Source organism: Somniosus microcephalus, chromosome 19 (genome assembly GCF_052327205.1).
Source record: "Somniosus microcephalus isolate GS21.2 chromosome 19, FLI_Smic_1.0, whole genome shotgun sequence".
NCBI lineage: Eukaryota > Metazoa > Chordata > Chondrichthyes > Squaliformes > Somniosidae > Somniosus > Somniosus microcephalus.
The window spans coordinates 26,382,580-26,408,232 of record NC_141005.1 but is presented as its reverse complement, the minus strand read 5'-3'; the positions used below and the strand labels follow the sequence as shown (position 1 = coordinate 26,408,232).

Genomic DNA, 25,653 nt, shown 5'->3' with positions numbered 1-25,653 from the left:
TATTTGGACTGGTGTAGTTTTGTCTCTGTGTGTTTGCATTTCTCTTCATTAGATTCCTTGACACTGTTACTAGGTGCCTCAGTGCACCAGTCACTGCTGTTTCCTTAATAAACACTTGATTAGGATAAATCATCTGAAACTGGTTTTAAATATGGATCCCTGATGTAACGTACATGGTATCACAGACACTTCACACTTACAGATGCTCAAGAGACAGAAACAACAATACAGCATTTAGATTTGTATCCAAACTAACAGCTTTATTTTCAGGTGACATTGGATATTTTGACACATATACAGTCCAGGCTTGATAAAACACTGTTGTTGTAAAACACTAAGTATTGGGACTAAAACATTCAATACGGAATACATACACATCTCCTGTCACAATGTAAGGCTAAAGAAATCACTTGCAGAATATCTAACATCACTGTTAACTGAAGAAGGAAGACAATCTTAGTTAAGCATTTTTGCCATTCATTTTTTTAGTTCTTTGGGGTAAATTTGTGCTCAACAAGGTGAAGTGTCCCCTGCAGCACCAATGTGACATTTCCCCATTTCTCACAACAACCATCTTGTTGCATCCCTCAGCGGCATTGCCAATTAGTACTGAATTACGGGTCACTTTCGTGCTGTGCGCCCATGCCCAGCTGTTCAATACTGAGACTCACCCAACCTATTTCATATAGGATCCTTACAGCCAGCAGGCTGAGGGACTTTTATTCCATCAAGTTGGGCCTAATTTGAATTCAGGTCCCAGTCTAATATTTGGTTCCCTCATTAGAAAAAAAAAACTTTTCTGTTCCTTTTTGAAGTTCCCTTGCCCTGCCTTGTACGGCACATCTTTCACTAGCTATGAGTGGAGGCAGTAGCCTGCTCGGTAGCCAGACACTGAGATGTCCATGAATCTTCTACCATTATAAAGTAAACTAGATAAGATGAGAGTGACATCCAAAGTATCATTGGCAGGTTACTGACCGAGCAATCCAAAATTGCAGCATTAGAAAAAAAAAATCAATGGATTTTTATAATATTTATTTCTGTAACAGTTAACATTCATTCCATATCCGTGCTTTCACAGTTAACCACCCCGTAGACGGAGCAGGAGAAAGATGGTGCCCTGAGCCTTAATGTTGTAGTCGGAGAGCAACCGGCCATCTTCCAGCTGTTTCCCCTCATACATCAGGCGCTGCTGCTCGGGTGGGACATGCTCCTGCCGTTGTACTTGTGCTCTAAAATTCTGAACAGACTCAGAGGGCAGAACGTCGTATGTAGATAGTTTCTCTTTGTCGTTCTTCAGGAATATCTGCATGCGCTCCTCGTTCTTGACGATCAGCATGATAGCGTCGCTGGGAGAGACACTGTAATTGGACAGCCTCCTGTCGTCCCTCAGCTCCACGCTGCTCCCGTTTTGCACCACCAGACGCTGCTGGTAAGTGGGCACCCCGGTCTTTTCATATATTTTCATCTTGAGAGTCGACACTTGGATGGAAGGATCGATCTCAAGTTCGATCACCTCACCGGTCATAAACTTCACCTGGAGTCTCATCTCCTCAAATTGCTGTTGAGAAATAAACAGGACGTCAGTGACTGGGACGCTGTGTTTTATGCATCAGTCAGAGAATACAATTTAAATGTGCAACACATTGTACCAGACCTACTCTATTGTGCACTCTGAACCTACAGTGCTCCCAAGCCCCAACCCAATCAAACGCCCTATCAATGTTTTATTCCCAATTGGAGCAATACTCCTGAGAAAGCCACAGATTGCTGAAATCATTCAGTGGGTCAGTCAGCATCTGTGGAGAGACCAGATGAGTTAATGTTTCAGGTGTGTCAGAACTGGAAGCAGCCTCAGTCATCCCACTCCTCACAAAGCCATCCTTCCCAACCTTCCCACATTCCCAAATCTGCACCATTTAGATAGATCTCTATTTAGCTGTTTGAATGAGGCAGAGTCTGAGGCTGGAAATATTTGTGTAACTGCTGCTCTGACCTGATGTTAAAATATTGAGGTCGTCAGGGATCTGCTGGGTCCTGAGCTGCAATACTGGGCTTACGCCACAAGAGTGACTCAAGTGAGCTGTGTAACATTAGAAAATGTGAATGACGGGTTAATAGGGAGCGCAGAACATATTAAATAAACCAACAGCAGTGCTCTGTAAACCAGGAAAAATAAGCAGTGCTTTTCACTGTGTGGAATTCCTTCAAAAACTCCGGTTGCTTCAGACACTGTTCTGTGAATGAAATTAGATTTGTCAGACTGCCCAAAGCCAAGATCTGCCCTGTACAGAAATGATTCATCTCAGACTCACATCTCTCGTACAACATGTGCACTATTTAAATTTGCAGTTATATTTTTCTTGTATTCTCATCACATTGAAAGGATATTAATTTATCTTAAATTGCGAGTCTCACTGAGATGGAGAACAACCCATTCAGAACTCCCCACGTAAATTCACCCTCAGACTCCTCTTACAAAAGCCATTCTATTTAAGAACAACAAATGACCTCGGTAATATTAGTTAATGAACGCTTGAGGCATTATTTTAAACAGCTGATTGCCTCCGTTAAAATAGCAGATACACGGATGTCACATAAACGTCAGGTCTTGGTCTTCCAACAGCAACTAATAGCCTTCAGTTTTTAAATTATTCTTTTTATATATTCTGACCCGGTTCAAAGAGTATCAATAATTTCACTTAAATTGAGACTCAGATTCAAAACAACCCATTTTACAGACCAGAAATAGAATATTGAGATTCCTAAATAAAAGACAGAATAAACTCACAATCCTTGCTGGAAACACACGTCCAGGCGAATCTGAAGGAAAGTTGATCTGCAGAAACTTTCCTGATTCACTTTTCTGAGCAGTTTGTCTTCTCTGTTTTTCTCCACACAGAATCTCTCAGATCTAGATGGAATAAGTGAATAAAACTCTCTGCTTCAACTCCCCGGTGTCTTGCTCCGTCTCTTCTGTGTTTCTCTCTGTTAAACAATCCTCTCTCACTGTGTCTCTGGCTCCCTCCTCCTTTTATTCTCAAACCCACTTTCAGAACGTCACAGCCCTGCTGCCCTCTGATTGCCCAACTCCCTGCTGCTCCGTTATCACAGACCAGTGAGATCTGAGCTGAAGTTTCATTTCCCCAAAAATCCCCTCATGTCTGAGAAATGAACTCATGATCAGGTGCACTGACAGAACCTTGCTGCAGGTAACAGGTTCTGGGCTCTGATCGGTTTCACTTTCAGATTCCTTTCCGAAGCCACATTCTAAAACAGCAACAGAGCAACAGCAGCTGATCAGTGCTGGGGGAGGATCTGTTTCCTGTTCGAAGCTGTATTACTGCAGTCAGTTTGAACAGTTATTACTCATATAAATTCCATCTGCTCCTGCTCACCTGTGAGCTGTGATACAGCAGGTGACAACATTACTCTATCTCGCAAAAAACTCACCGAGCTGTGCGTCTCTGCGCTGGTGCTGGGTGCATTGAATGCTGGTGTAAGAAACAGCTATTAGATTCATAAATGAAGTTTGACTCTTAGAACAGAAATTAAAACTGCAGTCAGGAACAGATGGGGGAAGGGTCAGCAAGGTCAATTAACAAACACCAAAATGATAAGACGGTCATCAAAGGCAAGGAAACAGGGAGGATAGCACCTGCTAGATAATAAGGAGCCACGAAGCCATAAAATGCCCTTGAAGAAACTTGACCAAACATTCCTCAGAAAGATAAGAGGAAAGGGCTCGGCAGCCATGTAGAAAGAGACAGTGAGAGATGTTTTCCCGCATCACACTTGGGATAAAGATTAGTATAGGTGATTGACATTAAATAAATCACGGCGTACCAAAATAACTATAAATATAGTGGGCTGAGAGCAGAAGACAGACAGTGAGGGGCGAAGGCTTCTTTGAGGTGGAAAGCAATCCTGGCTCAGGCCTAACACCTTGACTAAGTTTAGCCTCTGAGGTGGATCAATGCTGGCTTATGCCTAACACCTCCAACAGCCAGGGGGACGAATCAACAGAGGTGACTGCTGTTACTGACTGCAGAGACTCGCTGACCCAAGACCACCACGCTGCCTCATCAGACATCCAACCAACCATCCATCCAGTCGTGGCGTTCCACTTCGGGAGTCGTAGATCGCTTTCTACTGTCACAGGTTGTACGTCTATTATACTCAGCTTAAACCATATGTAATACCTGATTCTGCTTTAAAACTGTAGCTCTTTAATAAAAGCCTTTCAACTTCTAAAGCGCTGTTGAGTATTCTGTGTGAGCCTGTGATCCTAATCTTACACTGGTGATGCTGTTCCCTCAGAGGCTGGTGGTTCCTCTGAGGAGTGCTCCTGCTATTCCACCTGGAAAGTGGGGTGCGGGGCTCTTGATGGTCCTGTCGGGGAGTAAATGCATGAGTTAGACAAGTGAAATTTATGTTGCAGACACATCCCATTGTGCAGATGCTTAGCACTCGATCTCTATGAACATCATATCCTATATTAGTCACTCATGAATGCTAAATCTGTCACCAGCTTGCTCTTCTCCGTCCCCCACTTCCAGCTCCTCTGCACCTCCGACAATCTCCAGGGCTGCCTCCTCAGCGCTCGTTAGGTGCACCAGGAATGGTGGGCCACCTCCTGTCCTCCTCCTATCCCTTTTATTGTGGGCTCTCTTCATCTGTAATGAGGGACACAAGTGGAGTTTGAGAGAGAGTGATGGAGTGATTGTAAAGAATGGATAACATAGTTGTTTAGAGGGAGACTATGAAGGAGTGAGGTGCACAAAGCAAGTTCCCTCCCTGTGCGTTGTTAGTTGTTGACATTGCATAAGAGTGTGAGTGGTGCATAGTAAGATGGTGACATGATTCTGTACAGAGAAAGAGAGGAATGGGTGAGGCCTGTAGCCAGTTCCTGCAGCAAGAACGCATTCAACTTAAATGATACCAACATTAAAGGGTCAAACGGCTGAACTGTAAAGGCAGTTTTGTGAAATTTACCAATCATAAGAAACTGACCAAACTTCGTATCCCAGCTTAACATGAGGAACCAACGAGACTTTCTAAAGGAATTTGTAATACACGCTCTGGATTAAACAGGATAAGAACCACAGGCACGACCACTTTTACTTCATAAATATGCTAGCCAAGGAAATGGCTGGAACAATCAAACCACACAATGGCATGTGTTTGTGTAAATTTAACTGACTATCCTGTCCAGTGTAACTCCTTGGTCCAGCTGTTAACCAGATTTACAATTGGTTCCACCAAGTCTGGAACGGCTCCCTCAACTTTTGGAAATGTTAGTGCCAGGTTTGTCATTGGATTGAAACCCATTCACTAACCATTCAAACTGATGATAAACAAGGAAGTGTCTAATCAAGACATTTCTTTGTGAGTTAATGGTCGAACATCAAACCGGATGAAGACATTTCTTTTTGTATTGTATGGTTTGAAATCGAACAGAATGGCAGAAAGACGAGATTAAGATGGTACAATCAAAAGGAGAAGGGTTTGCCTCAATCTATTGTCACGGGCTTTGATCTTTTGTGTTATAAACGGGTGTGTTTAGAAATAGAGGGTAGCAACTTGCAAGGGAACTGCGGACAGATTTGATCACCCGTACAGATGGAAACATCCTGCTCCACGTGATCGCCGGGGTGAGTGGAGTTTGAAACAAAAGAGTTAAAGGGAACGGTGTCTGTTAGTATTGTTTGGAGTTATAAGGGAACAGTGCATTCACACTGGTATGTTATTCGTAGTGCAATAAATAGTTAAAGGCATACTGATTTGCACTGAGTTTGTGAACCTTGACCATTTTACTCCACCCGGAAGGGGCTCAAGTCGGATTCAGGAATTCTAAGACAGGAGGTGCGGGTTCACCTACCTGCACGGTGCAAGGGGTGTTAGAGTGAGCTGGGATGTGCAGGGGAAGGTTGCCAATGCAGAGTGATGGGGATGAGAAGAGATGGGAGGCAGATGGAAGCTAAGTGTGATGTTATCACTTTTACTAACCGCAACAGATCATTAAACCTCTTGCGACACTGCACCCAGGTGCGTATGCAGACCGACCTCGAACTGACCACCTCAGCAATTTGCAGCCAAGCTGCCTTGGTATGTTACGGATGCCTCCTCCTTCTGTCTCCAGGGAAGAGGACCTCCTTATGTCCTCTTACTCCTTCCACAAGAGCATGGGGGGAGTCCTGATGAAAGCAGGGAGCGGCCTTAGGTTTTGCACTGCCATACCTGCAGCAACCAGCACGTCAGGGAACAAAATGGAAATGAATCTGCAGAGAGGACATGGCCCCTTTAAATAATCAGTCCAACATCGCTTCATCAGACGCGAGCAGCTGACCCGCACCCAGCAATTGCCTTGGAGAACCCACCATCGACCTTAACGAGGGCAATCGACGCAAAATTTCAACTGCAGAGCGGCGGCAACAGGGAGCAGGTCCAGAAACCGCCGAACAACAGACCCGTCACCATTCCACCTCCAGGCGCAAAATCACGGCCTCAGTTCTTGCCGGAAACAAAAGTCTAGTGGAATCTGGAGAGCAGTTAATCTGCAGAAACTTTCCTGAGCAGTTTGTTTCCTCTTTACTTTTCTTCACACTGACTCTCAGATCTGGGTGTCTGTATCTCTCTCCCACTGTCTAACTCTCTCCCGTTCTCACACTTTGTCACTTGGACTCCCTCACTCACTCTTGTTTCTCATTCTCTCCCCTCCTTTAATTCTCTGAGCATCACACTTTCTGGCGAGCTATCCTATTCTGCTTTGTCATCATGGCAAAGACAAACCAATGATTGTTGAAGTGGATGTTAATTTTAGTAAAAATCCCCTAACATCTGTCACAGCAACATTGAGCGAGTCTTGCTGGAGGTTAATGTGAAACAGCAACGTGCATTATGTCATTGCAGCCTCACCATCAGTAAAATGCAAGGCTGTGTGTCGATAAGGTTTAACTCTGTACACTGCAAGCACATGCAGTTTAAACACTGATAACTTTGTGCCGTACAGTTAGGAATATGCTCCACTAACAATGTTTCTCAATCACTAGGATGGGATGCGGGGTCATAACAAATCTGTAATAATTGATCTTTTCTGATTTATTTTTTTGGGTTGTGATATATTTTAGTGCTCATTGAGGTAAGAAACATTAATGATGGGAAATGGAACATTATCTCATTATAGGCACCCAGTGCCAGCACCAAACACTCACGAGCCACAGATTGCATGGGTAGATGCAAAGTGAAGCTCCCACTTTCTCAATATGACTTAGACCTTATTGTATAAAATGCTTATTCATTGCTTAGACACCTTAATCCTGAAATCCCATGAAGGATGTTCCGGCCTTTCACTGTAACTTCGGCGGGAGATCAGTGAACACACCAGAGAAATGGTAGGACTTCAGCCAGTAGTTGACATATTTCCCCAATAACCTCCAAATGAAAATGCATCTTTCTAAGGGGCTGATGGTCAGAAAAGCCTTCTTAGTCTGTGGACCCTGATGAGTGGGTATTGGGTATTTAAGGAGGCTATGCCTTCTCTGATACCTCACTCTAAAAGCCACCAATCCATCCTCTGCCATGTCCTCATCCTCCTCTTCATAACATCAGAAAAAGAGGGATTCCAATTTGGAAATACATCTCACCAGTGCAAAGCAGTACTTTGAGCAGAGCTGCCTGAAGCTAACAGCAAAATTGGATTCAAAACTGGCTTGGAGACAGGAAGCAGAGGGTAATGGTTGATGGCTGTTTTTGTGATTGGAAGGCTGTTTCCAGTGGGGTTCCGCAGGGCTCAGTACTAGGTCCCTTGCTTTTTGTGGTATATATCAACGATCTTGACTTGAATATAGGGGGTATGATTAAGAAGTTTGCAGATGATACTAAAATCAGCTGTGTGGTTGATACTGAAGAAGAAAGCTGTAGACTGCAGGAAGATATCAATAAATTGGTCAGGTGGACAGAGCAGTGGCAAATGTAATTCAATCTGGAGAAGTGTGAGGTTAAGCATTTGGGGAAGGCTAACAAGGAAAGGGAATACACATTAAATGGTAGGACACTGAGTAGTATAGAGGAACAAAGGAACGTTGGAGTGCATGTCCACAGATCCCTGAAGGTAGCAGGCCAGGTAGATAATGTGGTTAAGAAGGCATACGGAATGCTTGCCTTTATTAGCCGTGGCATAGAATACAAGAGCAGGGGGGTTATGCTTCAAATGTATAAAACATTAGAAAGGCCTCAGCTAGAGTACTGCGTGCAGTTCTGGTTACCACATTACAGGAAAGATGTGATTGCACTAGAGAGACTACAGAGGAGATGCCGGGAGTAGAGAATCTTAGCTATGAGGAAAGACTGGATAGGCTGGATCTGTTTTCCTTGGAACAGAGGAGGCTGAGGGGAGACCTTATTGAGGTGTATAAAATTATGTGGGGCCTAGATAAAGTGGATAGAATGGACCTATTTCCCTTAGCAGAGGGGCCAAAAACCAGTGGGCACAGATTTAAAGTAATTGGGGAAAGGTTTAGAGGGGATTTGAGGGAAACTTTCTTCACCCAGAGGGTTGTGGGGGTCTGGAACTCACAGCCTGAAAGGGTGGTAGAGGCAGAAACCCTAGCCACATTTGAAAAGTACTTGGATGTGCACTTGGGAATGCTCTAACCTGCAGGGCTATGGACCAAGAGCTGGGAAGTGGGGTTAGGCTGGATAGCTCTTTGTTGGCCGGCGCAGACATGATGGGCTGAAATGGCCTCCGTCCGTGCTGTAACTTTCTATGATTCTATGATTCAAAAGTCTTGATTGTACCTCCACAGAACATAAGAAATAGGAGCAGGTGTCGGCCATTCGGCCTTTCAAGCCTCTGCTATTCAATAAGATCATGGCTGATCTTTTACCTCAACACCCCCTACCCGCACTATCCCCATATCCCTTGGTTTCCTTAGTATCCAAAAATCTACCAATCTATCGATCTCTGTTTTGAACATACTCAACGACTGAGCACCCACAACCCTCTGGGGTGGAGAATTCCAAAGATTCACCACTCTCTGAGTGAAGAATTTTCTCCTCATCTCTGTCCTAAATGGCCGACCCCTTATTCTGAGACTGTGACCCCTGGTTCTAGACTCCCCAGCCAGTGGAAACATCCTCCCAGCATCTCCCCTGTCAAGCCCTGTAAGAATTTTATATGTTTCAATGAGATCACCTCTCATTCTTCTGAACTCTAGGGAACATAAGCCAAGTCTACTCAATCTCTCCTCATAGGACAATCGCCCAATCCCAGGAATTAGTCTGGTGAGCCTTCTTTGCACTAAGCACTAAAGAGCTATGCAGGTAAAGGAGCACCAACCACCAGTAGTAGCAGCACACAAAATGGCCCCTCATTGTGGTATCCACCTCAGGGATTCCTTCCTGCAGCTCCTACCTTCACTTATATGGTAGCAATAACTATTTGGGGTGGAAATTGCGGGATATGGTTGGAGGGATTGGCCCTATTTACATAAGGTGGATCAGGCTCCCTCTCAAAGGGGACTTGAACTCTTTTGGGAGGATGAAAATTACAGGTGTAGATGTTTTGTTGCGACGTTGAAGCAGCAGCCTCTCAGAGCCCTTTCTTTTTCAATTTACCTTCGCAAATCCACCCTAAAAATGGGCAGTAATCTGGAGGGAAATCCGGGCCGACGTTTAAGTGGAATACAAAGAGGAAATACTGAAAAATCCAGAAGAAGGGAAAAGGCAAAAATAAGTGACCAGAAAGAACTTTTAAGAAAAATTAAATTAAAGTAGACAGAATGTTCTAGAAACTGTGAAAACATGGAACTTTTAATGAGAAAAATAAAGAGAGAGGTAATCAAAATAAATGGAAAATGATGAAGCTGGGCAGAAACCGGAAAGTTGAATTATTCTATAATTCACTCAAGACTTTAGTAGAAGATGTTGGGAATATACAAAGTATAGTTAAAACAATATCTTACTGTAACTAGAATATCTTATTCTGCTCTTTTGTGGCAGGTTATTTGGTAATTGCAACTTAATCTCCCCTGCCCTGAATAACCAGGCTGTGAGAGGCTGAGACACCTGGGGATTTTTGTTCCGTTACTTAAATCAGTTCTGCCTCTCCCCTTTGCACCACAGCAATATTTGAAAGAGCTCCTGATCATTTGGTCTTTTGCCAGACTCTCAATGGATGTGTCTGCTTAGAAATTCCAGTCAGCCTGTGTTGTTCACTCACTGTTAATGATACAAAAAGGGATTTTCCCATTCCAAACACAGCAGCTCAGACTTTGTTTCGTTTTGCCTTCCTTTCTGATGAAATGATTCACAACTACAGGGTGGGACATAACTTGAGCAGCACCTCAGTCCAAGGTGTTCCCAGCTCAAAGCTCTGCTTCTAACAACTCTCCCCTGCCCCTCCCGTGATAAGTGCACCACCCGGTTTGTTACAGAGCCATATAGAGCAGTAGGCTTGATACTAGGATCTGTGCTGGGATAGCTGATCTCAGCTGGGGCAGAGGTTGGGGTGCTACAATTGGCCTCAGTGCCTCTAGGCTTGAGAATAGAAAAGCCGTGGGGACGATTTTAACCCTACTCGCTCAGCAGACACCTGGCGGGTGGGCAGTTAAAATCTCCCTGGCTCTTACCTGTCTGAAAGCCGCCATGATCGCAACATCTGCAATTTTAACCTGCTCTCCTGGGCAGACAGCAAGGACACGCGCCTAGAGTCAAGGGGCTCCTTCTTTACATGTGCATGTGGTGGCCCAATGACATCTTGAGACCCAACTGTAATTTTAACTCGGGCCTGAGCGGGGAATTCACCTGGAGTTAAAATCGGGGCCATTGGCCCAGTGGTAGCATTCTCGCCTCTGTCACTGGGTCGTGGGTTCAAGCCCCACATTTCCTGTCCATTATCATATTATAGTGAAACTCCTGTTTTTGGTAATAACTTCCTGAGCTTGGTGAAATTGACAATGTGGGCAGACTTCCAGGATAACTGATATCCACCTACTTTCCAGCTCTTTAACGCCCCAATTGCTTACATTTATTGGGCGCAAAGGAAATAATTATTGGGCCCATGTGACAGCTTTGCTCAGTTGGTGGTGTGTTTCCCATTAAATTAGATTTGTTCAAATTTCAGATCACTCATGATTAATGCCATGGGAAATCCACTAGTTTAAAAGAGTAAATAAACTGTACAGACGATAGAGTGAATATTTGGACTGGTGTAGTTTTGTCTCTGTGTGTTTGCATTTCTCTTCATTAGATTCCTTGACACTGTTACTAGGTGCCTCAGTGCACCAGTCACTGCTGTTTCCTTAATAAACACTTGATTAGGATAAATCATCTGAAACTGGTTTTAAATATGGATCCCTGATGTAACGTACATGGTATCACAGACACTTCACACTTACAGATGCTCAAGAGACAGAAACAACAATACAGCATTTAGATTTGTATCCAAACTAACAGCTTTATTTTCAGGTGACATTGGATATTTTGACACATATACAGTCCAGGCTTGATAAAACACTGTTGTTGTAAAACACTAAGTATTGGGACTAAAACATTCAATACGGAATACATACACATCTCCTGTCACAATGTAAGGCTAAAGAAATCACTTGCAGAATATCTAACATCACTGTTAACTGAAGAAGGAAGACAATCTTAGTTAAGCATTTTTGCCATTCATTTTTTTAGTTCTTTGGGGTAAATTTGTGCTCAACAAGGTGAAGTGTCCCCTGCAGCACCAATGTGACATTTCCCCATTTCTCACAACAACCATCTTGTTGCATCCCTCAGCGGCATTGCCAATTAGTACTGAATTACGGGTCACTTTCGTGCTGTGCGCCCATGCCCAGCTGTTCAATACTGAGACTCACCCAACCTATTTCATATAGGATCCTTACAGCCAGCAGGCTGAGGGACTTTTATTCCATCAAGTTGGGCCTAATTTGAATTCAGGTCCCAGTCTAATATTTGGTTCCCTCATTAGAAAAAAAAAACTTTTCTGTTCCTTTTTGAAGTTCCCTTGCCCTGCCTTGTACGGCACATCTTTCACTAGCTATGAGTGGAGGCAGTAGCCTGCTCGGTAGCCAGACACTGAGATGTCCATGAATCTTCTACCATTATAAAGTAAACTAGATAAGATGAGAGTGACATCCAAAGTATCATTGGCAGGTTACTGACCGAGCAATCCAAAATTGCAGCATTAGAAAAAAAAAATCAATGGATTTTTATAATATTTATTTCTGTAACAGTTAACATTCATTCCATATCCGTGCTTTCACAGTTAACCACCCCGTAGACGGAGCAGGAGAAAGATGGTGCCCTGAGCCTTAATGTTGTAGTCGGAGAGCAACCGGCCATCTTCCAGCTGTTTCCCCTCATACATCAGGCGCTGCTGCTCGGGTGGGACACCCTCCTGCCGTTGTACTTGTGCTCTAAAATTCTGAACAGACTCAGAGGGCAGAACGTCGTATGTAGATAGTTTCTCTTTGTCGTTCTTCAGGAATATCTGCATGCGCTCCTCGTTCTTGACGATCAGCATGATAGCGTCGCTGGGAGAGACACTGTAATTGGACAGCCTCCTGTCGTCCCTCAGCTCCACGCTGCTCCCGTTTTGCACCACCAGACGCTGCTGGTAAGTGGGCACCCCGGTCTTTTCATATATTTTCATCTTGAGAGTCGACACTTGGATGGAAGGATCGATCTCAAGTTCGATCACCTCACCGGTCATAAACTTCACCTGGAGTCTCATCTCGTCAAATTGCTGTTGAGAAATAAACAGGACGTCAGTGACTGGGATGCTGTGTTTTATGTATCAGTCAGAGAATACAATTTAAATGTGCAACACATTGTACCAGACCTACTCTATTGTGCACTCTGAACCTACAGTGCTCCCAAGCCCCAACCCAATCAAACGCCCTATCAATGTTTTATTCCCAATTGGAGCAATACTCCTGAGAAAGCCACAGATTGCTGAAATCATTCAGTGGGTCAGTCAGCATCTGTGGAGAGACCAGATGAGTTAATGTTTCAGGTGTGTCAGAACTGGAAGCAGCCTCAGTCATCCCACTCCTCACATAGCCATCCTTCCCAACCTTCCCACATTCCCAAATCTGCACCATTTAGATAGATCTCTATTTAGCTGTTTGAATGAGGCAGAGTCTGAGGTTGGAAACATTTGTGTAACTGCTGCTCTGACCTGATGTTAAAATATTGAAGTCATCAGGGATCTGCTGGGTCCTGAGCTGCAATACTGGGCTTACGCCACAAGAGTGACTCAAGTGAGCTGTGTAACATTAGAAAATGTGAATGACGGGTTAATAGGGAGCGCAGAACATATTAAATAAACCAACAGCAGTGCTCTGTAAACCAGGAAAAATAAGCAGTGCTTTTCACTGTGTGGAATTCCTTCAAAAACTCCGGTTGCTTCAGACACTGTTCTGTGAATGAAATTAGATTTGTCAGACTGCCCAAAGCCAAGATCTGCCCTGTACAGAAATGATTCATCTCAGACTCACATCTCTCGTACAACATGTGCACTATTTAAATTTGCAGTTATATTTTTCTTGTATTCTCATCACATTGAAAGGATATTAATTTATCTTAAATTGCGAGTCTCACTGAGATGGAGAACAACCCATTCAGAACTCCCCACGTAAATTCACCCTCAGACTCCTCTTACAAAAGCCATTCTATTTAAGAACAACAAATGACCTCGGTAATATTAGTTAATGAACGCTTGAGGCATTATTTTAAACAGCTGATTGCCTCCGTTAAAATAGCAGATACACGGATGTCACATAAACGTCAGGTCTTGGTCTTCCAACAGCAACTAATAGCCTTCAGTTTTTAAATTATTCTTTTTATATATTCTGACCCGGTTCAAAGAGTATCAATAATTTCACTTAAATTGAGACACAGATTCAAAACAACCCATTTTACAGACCAGAAATAGAATATTGAGATTCCTAAATAAAAGACAGAATAAACTCACAATCCTTGCTGGAAACACACGTCCAGGCGAATCTGAAGGAAAGTTGATCTGCAGAGACTTTCCCGATTCACTTTTCTGAGCAGTTTGTCTTCTCTGTTTTTCTCCACACAGAATCTCTCAGATCTAGATGGAATAAGTGAATAAAACTCTCTGCTTCAACTCCCCGGTGTCTTGCTCCGTCTCTTCTGTGTTTCTCTCTGTTAAACAATCCTCTCTCACTGTGTCTCTGGCTCCCTCCTCCTTTTATTCTCAAACCCACTTTCAGAACGTCACAGCCCTGCTGCCCTCTGATTGCCCAACTCCCTGCTGCTCCGTTATCACAGACCAGTGAGATCTGAGCTGAAGTTTCATTTCCCCAAAAATCCCCTCATGTCTGAGGAATGAATTCATGATCAGGTGCACTGACAGAACCTTGCTGCAGGTAACAGGTTCTGGGCTCTGATCGGCTTCACTTTCAGATTCCTTTCCGAAGCCACATTCTAAAACAGCAACAGAGCAACAGCAGCTGATCAGTGCTGGGGGAGGATCTGTTTCCTGTTCGAAGCTGTATTACTGCAGTCAGTTTGAACAGTTATTACTCATATAAATTCCATCTGCTCCTGCTCACCTGTGAGCTGTGATACAGCAGGTGACAACATTACTCTATCTCGCAAAAAACTCACCGAGCTGTGCGTCTCTGCGCTGGTGCTGGGTGCATTGAATGCTGGTGTAAGAAACAGCTATTAGATTCATAAATGAAGTTTGACTCTTAGAACAGAAATTAAAACTGCAGTCAGGAACAGATGGGGGAAGGGTCAGCAAGGTCAATTAACAAACACCAAAATGATAAGACGGTCATCAAAGGCAAGGAAACAGGGAGGATAGCACCTGCTAGATAATAAGGAGCCACGAAGCCATAAAATGCCCTTGAAGAAACTTGACCAAACATTCCTCAGAAAGATAAGAGGAAAGGGCTCGGCAGCCATGTAGAAAGAGACAGTGAGAGATGTTTTCCCGCATCACACTTGGGATAAAGATTAGTATAGGTGATTGACATTAAATAAATCACGGCGTACCAAAATAACTATAAATATAGTGGGCTGAGAGCAGAAGACAGACAGTGAGGGGCGAAGGCTTCTTTGAGGTGGAAAGCAATCCTGGCTCAGGCCTAACACCTTGACTAAGTTTAGCCTCTGAGGTGGATCAATGCTGGCTTATGCCTAACACCTCCAACAGCCTGGGGGACGAATCAACAGAGGTGACTGCTGTTACTGACTGCAGAGACTCGCTGACCCAAGACCACCACGCTGCCTCATCAGACATCCAACCAACCATCCATCCAGTCGTGGCGTTCCACTTCGGGAGTCGTAGATCGCTTTCTACTGTCACAGGTTGTACGTCTATTATACTCAGCTTAAACCATATGTAATACCTGATTCTGCTTTAAAACTGTAGCTCTTTAATAAAAGCCTTTCAACTTCTAAAGCGCTGTTGAGTATTCTGTGTGAGCCTGTGATCCTAATCTTACACTGGTGATGCTGTTCCCTCAGAGGCTGGTGGTTCCTCTGAGGAGTGCTCCTGCTATTCCACCTGGAAAGTGGGGTGCGGGGCTCTTGATGGTCCTGTCGGGGAGTAAATGCATGAGTTAGACAAGTGAAATTTATGTTGCAGACACATCCCATTGTGCAGATGCTTAGCACTCGATCTCTATGAACATCATATCCTATATTAGTCACTCATGAATGCTAAATCTGTCACCAGCTTGCTCTTCTCCGTCCCCCACTTCCAGCTCCTCTGCACCTCCGACAATCTCCAGGGCTGCCTCCTCAGCGCTCGTTAGGTGCACCAGGAATGGTGGGCCACCTCCTGTCCTCCTCCTATCCCTTTTATTGTGGGCTCTCTTCATCTGTAATGAGGGACACAAGTGGAGTTTGAGAGAGAGTGATGGAGTGATTGTAAAGAATGGATAACATAGTTGTTTAGAGGGAGACTATGAAGGAGTGAGGTGCACAAAGCAAGTTCCCTCCCTGTGCGTTGTTAGTTGTTGACATTGCATAAGAGTGTGAGTGGTGCATAGTAAGATGGTGACATGATTCTGTACAGAGAAAGAGAGGAATGGGTGAGGCCTGTAGCCAGTTCCTGCAGCAAGAACGCATTCAACTTAAATGATACCAACATTAAAGGGTCAAACGGCTGAACTGTAAAGGCAGTTTTGTGAAATTTACCAATCATAAGAAACTGACCAAACTTCGTATCCCAGCTTAACATGAGGAACCAACGAGACTTTCTAAAGGAATTTGTAATACACGCTCTGGATTAAACAGGATAAGAACCACAGGCACGACCACTTTTACTTCATAAATATGCTAGCCAAGGAAATGGCTGGAACAATCGAACCACACAATGGCATGTGTTTGTGTAAATTTAACTGACTATCCTGTCCAGTGTAACTCCTTGGTCCAGCTGTTAACCAGATTTACAATTGGTTCCACCAAGTCTGGAACGGCACCCTCAACTTTTGGAAATGTTAGTGCCAGGTTTGTCATTGGATTGAAACCCATTCACTAACCATTCAAACTGATGATAAACAAGGAAGTGTCTAATCAAGACATTTCTTTGTGAGTTAATGGTCGAACATCAAACCGGATGAAGACATTTCTTTTTGTATTGTATGGTTTGAAATCGAACAGAATGGCAGAAAGACGAGATTAAGATGGTACAATCAAAAGGAGAAGGGTTTGCCTCAATCTATTGTCACGGGCTTTGATCTTTTGTGTTATAAACGGGTGTGTTTAGAAATAGAGGGTAGCAACTTGCAAGGGAACTGCGGACAGATTTGATCACCCGTACAGATGGAAACATCCTGCTCCACGTGATCGCCGGGGTGAGTGGAGTTTGAAACAAAAGAGTTAAAGGGAACGGTGTCTGTTAGTATTGTTTGGAGTTATAAGGGAACAGTGCATTCACACTGGTATGTTATTCGTAGTGCAATAAATAGTTAAAGGCATACTGATTTGCACTGAGTTTGTGAACCTTGACCATTTTACTCCACCCGGAAGGGGCTCAAGTCGGATTCAGGAATTCTAAGACAGGAGGTGCGGGTTCACCTACCTGCAGGGTGCAAGGGGTGTTAGAGTGAGCTGGGATGTGCAGGGGAAGGTTGCCAATGCAGAGTGATGGGGATGAGAAGAGATGGGAGGCAGATGGAAGCTAAGTGTGATGTTATCACTTTTACTAACCGCAACAGATCATTAAACCTCTTGCGACACTGCACCCAGGTGCGTATGCAGACCGACCTCGAACTGACCACCTCAGCAATTTGCAGCCAAGCTGCCTTGGTATGTTACGGATGCCTCCTCCTTCTGTCTCCAGGGAAGAGGACCTCCTTATGTCCTCTTACTCCTTCCACAAGAGCATGGGGGGAGTCCTGATGAAAGCAGGGAGCGGCCTTAGGTTTTGCACTGCCATACCTGCAGCAACCAGCACGTCAGGGAACAAAATGGAAATGAATCTGCAGAGAGGACATGGCCCCTTTAAATAATCAGTCCAACATCGCTTCATCAGACGCGAGCAGCTGACCCGCACCCAGCAATTGCCTTGGAGAACCCACCATCGACCTTAACGAGGGCAATCGATGCAAAATTTCAACTGCAGAGCGGCGGCAACAGGGAGCAGGTCCAGAAACCGCCGAACAACAGACCCGTCACCATTCCACCTCCAGGCGCAAAATCACGGCCTCAGTTCTTGCCGGAAACAAAAGTCTAGTGGAATCTGGAGAGCAGTTAATCTGCAGAAACTTTCCTGAGCAGTTTGTTTCCTCTTTACTTTTCTTCACACTGACTCTCAGATCTGGGTGTCTGTATCTCTCTCCCACTGTCTAACTCTCTCCCGTTCTCACACTTTGTCACTTGGACTCCCTCACTCACTCTTGTTTCTCATTCTCTCCCCTCCTTTAATTCTCTGAGCATCACACTTTCTGGCGAGCTATCCTATTCTGCTTTGTCATCATGGCAAAGACAAACCAATGATTGTTGAAGTGGATGTTAATTTTAGTAAAAATCCCCTAACATCTGTCACAGCAACATTGAGCGAGTCTTGCTGGAGGTTAATGTGAAACAGCAACGTGCATTATGTCATTGCAGCCTCACCATCAGTAAAATGCAAGGCTGTGTGTCGATAAGGTTTAACTCTGTACACTGCAAGCACATGCAGTTTAAACACTGATAACTTTGTGCCGTACAGTTAGGAATATGCTCCACTAACAATGTTTCTCAATCACTAGGATGGGATGCGGGGTCATAACAAATCTGTAATAATTGATCTTTTCTGATTTATTTTTTTGGGTTGTGATATATTTTAGTGCTCATTGAGGTAAGAAACATTAATGATGGGAAATGGAACATTATCTCATTATAGGCACCCAGTGCCAGCACCAAACACTCACGAGCCACAGATTGCATGGGTAGATGCAAAGTGAAGCTCCCACTTTCTCAATATGACTTAGACCTTATTGTATAAAATGCTTATTCATTGCTTAGACACCTTAATCCTGAAATTCCATGAAGGATGTTCCGGCCTTTCACTGTAACTTCGGCGGGAGATCAGTGAACACACCAGAGAAATGGTAGGACTTCAGCCAATAGTTGACATATTTCCCCAATAACCTCCAAATGAAAATGCATCTTTCTAAGGGGCTGATGGTCAGAAAAGCCTTCTTAGTCTGTGGACCCTGATGAGTGGGTATTGGGTATTTAAGGAGGCTATGCCTTCTCTGATACCTCACTCTAAAAGCCACCAATCCATCCTCTGCCATGTCCTCATCCTCCTCTTCATAACATCAGAAAAAGAGGGATTCCAATTTGGAAATACATCTCACCAGTGCAAAGCAGTACTTTGAGCAGAGCTGCCTGAAGCTAACAGCAAAATTGGATTCAAAACTGGCTTGGAGACAGGAAGCAGAGGGTAATGGTTGATGGCTGTTTTTGTGATTGGAAGGCTGTTTCCAGTGGGGTTCCGCAGGGCTCAGTACTAGGTCCCTTGCTTTTTGTGGTATATATCAACGATCTTGACTTGAATATAGGGGGTATGATTAAGAAGTTTGCAGATGATACTAAAATCAGCTGTGTGGTTGATACTGAAGAAGAAAGCTGTAGACTGCAGGAAGATATCAATAAATTGGTCAGGTGGACAGAGCAGTGGCAAATGTAATTCAATCTGGAGAAGTGTGAGGTTAAGCATTTGGGGAAGGCTAACAAGGAAAGGGAATACACATTAAATGGTAGGACACTGAGTAGTATAGAGGAACAAAGGAACGTTGGAGTGCATGTCCACAGATCCCTGAAGGTAGCAGGCCAGGTAGATAATGTGGTTAAGAAGGCATACGGAATGCTTGCCTTTATTAGCCGTGGCATAGAATACAAGAGCAGGGGGGTTATGCTTCAAATGTATAAAACATTAGAAAGGCCTCAGCTAGAGTACTGCGTGCAGTTCTGGTTACCACATTACAGGAAAGATGTGATTGCACTAGAGAGACTACAGAGGAGATGCCGGGAGTAGAGAATCTTAGCTATGAGGAAAGACTGGATAGGCTGGATCTGTTTTCCTTGGAACAGAGGAGGCTGAGGGGAGACCTTATTGAGGTGTATAAAATTATGTGGGGCCTAGATAAAGTGGATAGAATGGACCTATTTCCCTTAGCAGAGGGGCCAAAAACCAGTGGGCACAGATTTAAAGTAATTGGGGAAAGGTTTAGAGGGGATTTGAGGGAAACTTTCTTCACCCAGAGGGTTGTGGGGGTCTGGAACTCACAGCCTGAAAGGGTGGTAGAGGCAGAAACCCTAGCCACATTTGAAAAGTACTTGGATGTGCACTTGGGAATGCTCTAACCTGCAGGGCTATGGACCAAGAGCTGGGAAGTGGGATTAGGCTGGATAGCTCTTTGTTGGCCGGCGCAGACATGATGGGCTGAAATGGCCTCCGTCCGTGCTGTAACTTTCTATGATTCTATGATTCAAAAGTCTTGATTGTACCTCCACAGAACATAAGAAATAGGAGCAGGTGTCGGCCATTCGGCCTTTCAAGCCTCTGCTATTCAATAAGATCATGGCTGATCTTTTACCTCAACACCCCCTACCCGCACTATCCCCATATCCCTTGGTTTCCTTAGTATCCAAAAATCTACCAATCTATCGATCTCTGTTTTGAACATACTCAACGACTGAGCACCCACAACCCTCTGGGGTGGAGAATTCCAAAGATTCACCACTCTCTGAGTGAAGAATTTTCTCCTCATCTCTGTCCTAAATGGCCGACCCCTTATTCTGAGACTGTGACCCCTGGTTCTAGACTCCCCAGCCAGTGGAAACATCCTCCCAGCATCTCCCCTGTCAAGCCCTGTAAGAATTTTATATGTTTCAATGAGATCACCTCTCATTCTTCTGAACTCTAGGGAACATAAGCCAAGTCTACTCAATCTCTCCTCATAGGACAATCGCCCAATCCCAGGAATTAGTCTGGTGAGCCTTCTTTGCACTAAGCACTAAAGAGCTATGCAGGTAAAGGAGCACCAACCACCAGTAGTAGCAGCACACAAAATGGCCCCTCATTGTGGTATCCACCTCAGGGATTCCTTCCTGCAGCTCCTACCTTCACTTATATGGTAGCAATAACTATTTGGGGTGGAAATTGCGGGATATGGTTGGAGGGATTGGCCCTATTTACATAAGGTGGATCAGGCTCCCTCTCAAAGGGGACTTGAACTCTTTTGGGAGGATGAAAATTACAGGTGTAGATGTTTTGTTGCGACGTTGAAGCAGCAGCCTCTCAGAGCCCTTTCTTTTTCAATTTACCTTCGCAAATCCACCCTAAAAATGGGCAGTAATCTGGAGGGAAATCCGGGCCGACGTTTAAGTGGAATACAAAGAGGAAATACTGAAAAATCCAGAAGAAGGGAAAAGGCAAAAATAAGTGACCAGAAAGAACTTTTAAGAAAAATTAAATTAAAGTAGACAGAATGTTCTAGAAACTGTGAAAACATGGAACTTTTAATGAGAAAAATAAAGAGAGAGGTAATCAAAATAAATGGAAAATGATGAAGCTGGGCAGAAACCGGAAAGTTGAATTATTCTATAATTCACTCAAGACTTTAGTAGAAGATGTTGGGAATATACAAAGTATAGTTAAAACAATATCTTACTGTAACTAGAATATCTTATTCTGCTCTTTTGTGGCAGGTTATTTGGTAATTGCAACTTAATCTCCCCTGCCCTGAATAACCAGGCTGTGAGAGGCTGAGACACCTGGGGATTTTTGTTCCGTTACTTAAATCAGTTCTGCCTCTCCCCTTTGCACCACAGCAATATTTGAAAGAGCTCCTGATCATTTGGTCTTTTGCCAGACTCTCAATGGATGTGTCTGCTTAGAAATTCCAGTCAGCCTGTGTTGTTCACTCACTGTTAATGATACAAAAAGGGATTTTCCCATTCCAAACACAGCAGCTCAGACTTTGTTTCGTTTTGCCTTCCTTTCTGATGAAATGATTCACAACTACAGGGTGGGACATAACTTGAGCAGCACCTCAGTCCAAGGTGTTCCCAGCTCAAAGCTCTGCTTCTAACAACTCTCCCCTGCCCCTCCCGTGATAAGTGCACCACCCGGTTTGTTACAGAGCCATATAGAGCAGTAGGCTTGATACTAGGATCTGTGCTGGGATAGCTGATCTCAGCTGGGGCAGAGGTTGGGGTGCTACAATTGGCCTCAGTGCCTCTAGGCTTGAGAATAGAAAAGCCGTGGGGACGATTTTAACCCTACTCGCTCAGCAGACACCTGGCGGGTGGGCAGTTAAAATCTCCCTGGCTCTTACCTGTCCGAAAGCCGCCATGATCGCAACATCTGCAATTTTAACCTGCTCTCCTGGGCAGACAGCAAGGACACGCGCCTAGAGTCAAGGGGGTCCTTCTTTACATGTGCATGTGGTGGCCCAATGACATCTTGAGACCCAACTGTAATTTTAACTCGGGCCTGAGCGGGGAATTCACCTGGAGTTAAAATCGGGGCCATTGGCCCAGTGGTAGCATTCTCGCCTCTGTCACTGGGTCGTGGGTTCAAGCCCCACATTTCCTGTCCATTATCATATTATAGTGAAACTCCTGTTTTTGGTAATAACTTCCTGAGCTTGGTGAAATTGACAATGTGGGCAGACTTCCAGGATAACTGATATCCACCTACTTTCCAGCTCTTTAACGCCCCAATTGCTTACATTTATTGGGCGCAAAGGAAATAATTATTGGGCCCATGTGACAGCTTTGCTCAGTTGGTGGTGTGTTTCCCATTAAATTAGATTTGTTCAAATTTCAGATCACTCATGATTAATGCCATGGGAAATCCACTAGTTTAAAAGAGTAAATAAACTGTACAGACGATAGAGTGAATATTTGGACTGGTGTAGTTTTGTCTCTGTGTGTTTGCATTTCTCTTCATTAGATTCCTTGACACTGTTACTAGGTGCCTCAGTGCACCAGTCACTGCTGTTTCCTTAATAAACACTTGATTAGGATAAATCATCTGAAACTGGTTTTAAATATGGCTCCCTGATGTAACGTACATGGTATCACAGACACTTCACACTTACAGATGCTCAAGAGACAGAAACAACAATACAGCATTTAGATTTGTATCCAAACTAACAGCTTTATTTTCAGGTGACATTGGATATTTTGACACATATACAGTCCAGGCTTGATAAAACACTGTTGTTGTAAAACACTAAGTATTGGGACTAAAACATTCAATACGGAATACATACACATCTCCTGTCACAATGTAAGGCTAAAGAAATCACTTGCAGAATATCTAACATCACTGTTAACTGAAGAAGGAAGACAATCTTAGTTAAGCATTTTTGCCATTCATTTTTTTAGTTCTTTGGGGTAAATTTGTGCTCAACAAGGTGAAGTGTCCCCTGCAGCACCAATGTGACATTTCCCCATTTCTCACAACAACCATCTTGTTGCATCCCTCAGCGGCATTGCCAATTAGTACTGAATTACGGGTCACTTTCGTGCTGTGCGCCCATGCCCAGCTGTTCAATACTGAGACTCACCCAACCTATTTCATATAGGATCCTTACAGCCAGCAGGCTGAGGGACTTTTATTCCATCAAGTTGGGCCTAATTTGAATTCAGGTCCCAGTCTAATATTTGGTTCCCTCATTAGAAAAAAAAAACTTTTCTGTTCCTTTTTGAAGTTCCCTTGCCCTGCCTTGTACGGCACATCTTTCACTAGCTATGAGTGGAGGCAGTAGCCTGCTCGGTAGCCAGACACTGAGATGTCCATGAATCTTCTACCATTATAAAGTAAACTAGATAAGATGAGAGTGACATCCAAAGTATCATTGGCAGGTTACTGACCGAGCAATCCAAAATTGCAGCATTAGAAAAAAAAAATCAATGGATTTTTATAATATTTATTTCTGTAACAGTTAACATTCATTCCATATCCGTGCTTTCACAGTTAACCACCCCGTAGACGGAGCAGGAGAAAGATGGTGCCCTGAGCCTTAATGTTGTAGTCGGAGAGCAACCGGCCATCTTCCAGCTGTTTCCCCTCATACATCAGGCGCTGCTGCTCGGGTGGGACACCCTCCTGCCGTTGTACTTGTGCTCTAAAATTCTGAACAGACTCAGAGGGCAGAACGTCGTATGTAGATAGTTTCTCTTTGTCGTTCTTCAGGAATATCTGCATGCGCTCCTCGTTCTTGACGATCAGCATGATAGCGTCGCTGGGAGAGACACTGTAATTGGACAGCCTCCTGTCGTCCCTCAGCTCCACGCTGCTCCCGTTTTGCACCACCAGACGCTGCTGGTAAGTGGGCACCCCGGTCTTTTCATATATTTTCATCTTGAGAGTCGACACTTGGATGGAAGGATCGATCTCAAGTTCGATCACCTCACCGGTCATAAACTTCACCTGGAGTCTCATCTCGTCAAATTGCTGTTGAGAAATAAACAGGACGTCAGTGACTGGGACGCTGTGTTTTATGTATCAGTCAGAGAATACAATTTAAATGTGCAACACATTGTACCAGACCTACTCTATTGTGCACTCTGAACCTACAGTGCTCCCAAGCCCCAACCCAATCAAACGCCCTATCAATGTTTCATTCCCAATTGGAGCAATACTCCTGAGAAAGCCACAGATTGCTGAAATCATTCAGTGGGTCAGTCAGCATCTGTGGAGAGACCAGATGAGTTAATGTTTCAGGTGTGTCAGAACTGGAAGCAGCCTCAGTCATCCCACTCCTCACATAGCCATCCTTCCCAACCTTCCCACATTCCCAAATCTGCACCATTTAGATAGATCTCTATTTAGCTGTTTGAATGAGGCAGAGTCTGAGGCTGGAAATATTTGTGTAACTGCTGCTCTGACCTGATGTTAAAATATTGAGGTCGTCAGGGATCTGCTGGGTCCTGAGCTGCAATACTGGGCTTACGCCACAAGAGTGACTCAAGTGAGCTGTGTAACATTAGAAAATGTGAATGACGGGTTAATAGGGAGCGCAGAACATATTAAATAAACCAACAGCAGTGCTCTGTAAACCAGGAAAAATAAGCAGTGCTTTTCACTGTGTGGAATTCCTTCAAAAACTCCGGTTGCTTCAGACACTGTTCTGTGAATGAAATTAGATTTGTCAGACTGCCCAAAGCCAAGATCTGCCCTGTACAGAAATGATTCATCTCAGACTCACATCTCTCGTACAACATGTGCACTATTTAAATTTGCAGTTATATTTTTCTTGTATTCTCATCACATTGAAAGGATATTAATTTATCTTAAATTGCGAGTCTCACTGAGATGGAGAACAACCCATTCAGAACTCCCCACGTAAATTCACCCTCAGACTCCTCTTACAAAAGCCATTCTGTTTAAGAACAACAAATGACCTCGGTAATATTAGTTAATGAACGCTTGAGGCATTATTTTAAACAGCTGATTGCCTCCGTTAAAATAGCAGATACACGGATGTCACATAAACGTCAGGTCTTGGTCTTCCAACAGCAACTAATAGCCTTCAGTTTTTAAATTATTCTTTTTATATATTCTGACCCGGTTCAAAGAGTATCAATAATTTCACTTAAATTGAGACTCAGATTCAAAACAACCCATTTTACAGACCAGAAATAGAATATTGAGATTCCTAAATAAAAGACAGAATAAACTCACAATCCTTGCTGGAAACACACGTCCAGGCGAATCTGAAGGAAAGTTGATCTGCAGAAACTTTCCTGATTCACTTTTCTGAGCAGTTTGTCTTCTCTGTTTTTCTCCACACAGAATCTCTCAGATCTAGATGGAATAAGTGAATAAAACTCTCTGCTTCAACTCCCCGGTGTCTTGCTCCGTCTCTTCTGTGTTTCTCTCTGTTAAACAATCCTCTCTCACTGTATCTCTGGCTCCCTCCTCCTTTTATTCTCAATCCCACTTTCAGAACGTCACAGCCCTGCTGCCCTCTGATTGCCCAACTCCCTGCTGCTCCGTTATCACAGACCAGTGAGATCTGAGCTGAAGTTTCATTTCCCCAAAAATCCCCTCATGTCTGAGAAATGAACTCATGATCAGCAGCACTGACAGAACCTTGCTGCAGGTAACAGGTTCTGGGCTCTGATCGGTTTCACTTTCAGATTCCT

The 25,653-nt window shown here is 43.9% G+C and overlaps 3 protein-coding genes across 3 annotated transcripts; all 3 read right to left on the bottom strand.

The window, feature by feature from the left end:
• Positions 1 to 233: 233 nt before the first annotated feature.
• Positions 234 to 3,133, bottom strand: LOC147104250 (polyubiquitin-like). Its single transcript, XM_085961435.1, has 2 exons — positions 2,792 to 3,133; positions 234 to 1,561 (listed from the first exon to the last, which is right to left on the bottom strand). Exon 2 carries the CDS (start codon positions 1,547 to 1,549, stop codon positions 1,082 to 1,084), a length of 468 nt encoding a protein of 155 aa, XP_085817561.1. The 5' UTR covers positions 1,550 to 1,561; positions 2,792 to 3,133; the 3' UTR covers positions 234 to 1,081.
• An 8,299-nt stretch (positions 3,134 to 11,432) lies between these two features.
• On the bottom strand, positions 11,433 to 14,274 carry LOC147104249 (polyubiquitin-like). Its single transcript, XM_085961428.1, has 2 exons — positions 13,991 to 14,274; positions 11,433 to 12,760 (listed from the first exon to the last, which is right to left on the bottom strand). Exon 2 carries the CDS (start codon positions 12,746 to 12,748, stop codon positions 12,281 to 12,283), a length of 468 nt encoding a protein of 155 aa, XP_085817554.1. The 5' UTR covers positions 12,749 to 12,760; positions 13,991 to 14,274; the 3' UTR covers positions 11,433 to 12,280.
• An 8,357-nt stretch (positions 14,275 to 22,631) lies between these two features.
• On the bottom strand, positions 22,632 to 25,415 carry LOC147104248 (polyubiquitin-like). Its single transcript, XM_085961427.1, has 2 exons — positions 25,190 to 25,415; positions 22,632 to 23,959 (listed from the first exon to the last, which is right to left on the bottom strand). The coding sequence occupies exon 2, from the start codon at positions 23,945 to 23,947 to the stop codon at positions 23,480 to 23,482; it is 468 nt and encodes a 155-aa protein (XP_085817553.1). The 5' UTR covers positions 23,948 to 23,959; positions 25,190 to 25,415; the 3' UTR covers positions 22,632 to 23,479.
• Positions 25,416 to 25,653: the final 238 nt, after the last annotated feature.

What these genes read in the sequence shown, in the direction of transcription:
- LOC147104250 (XM_085961435.1), bottom strand. Translation starts at nt 1,549, where the DNA reads ATGAGACTCCAGGTGAAGTTTATGACCGGTGAGGTGATCGAACTTGAG.
- LOC147104249 (XM_085961428.1), bottom strand. Translation starts at nt 12,748, where the DNA reads ATGAGACTCCAGGTGAAGTTTATGACCGGTGAGGTGATCGAACTTGAG.
- LOC147104248 (XM_085961427.1), bottom strand. Translation starts at nt 23,947, where the DNA reads ATGAGACTCCAGGTGAAGTTTATGACCGGTGAGGTGATCGAACTTGAG.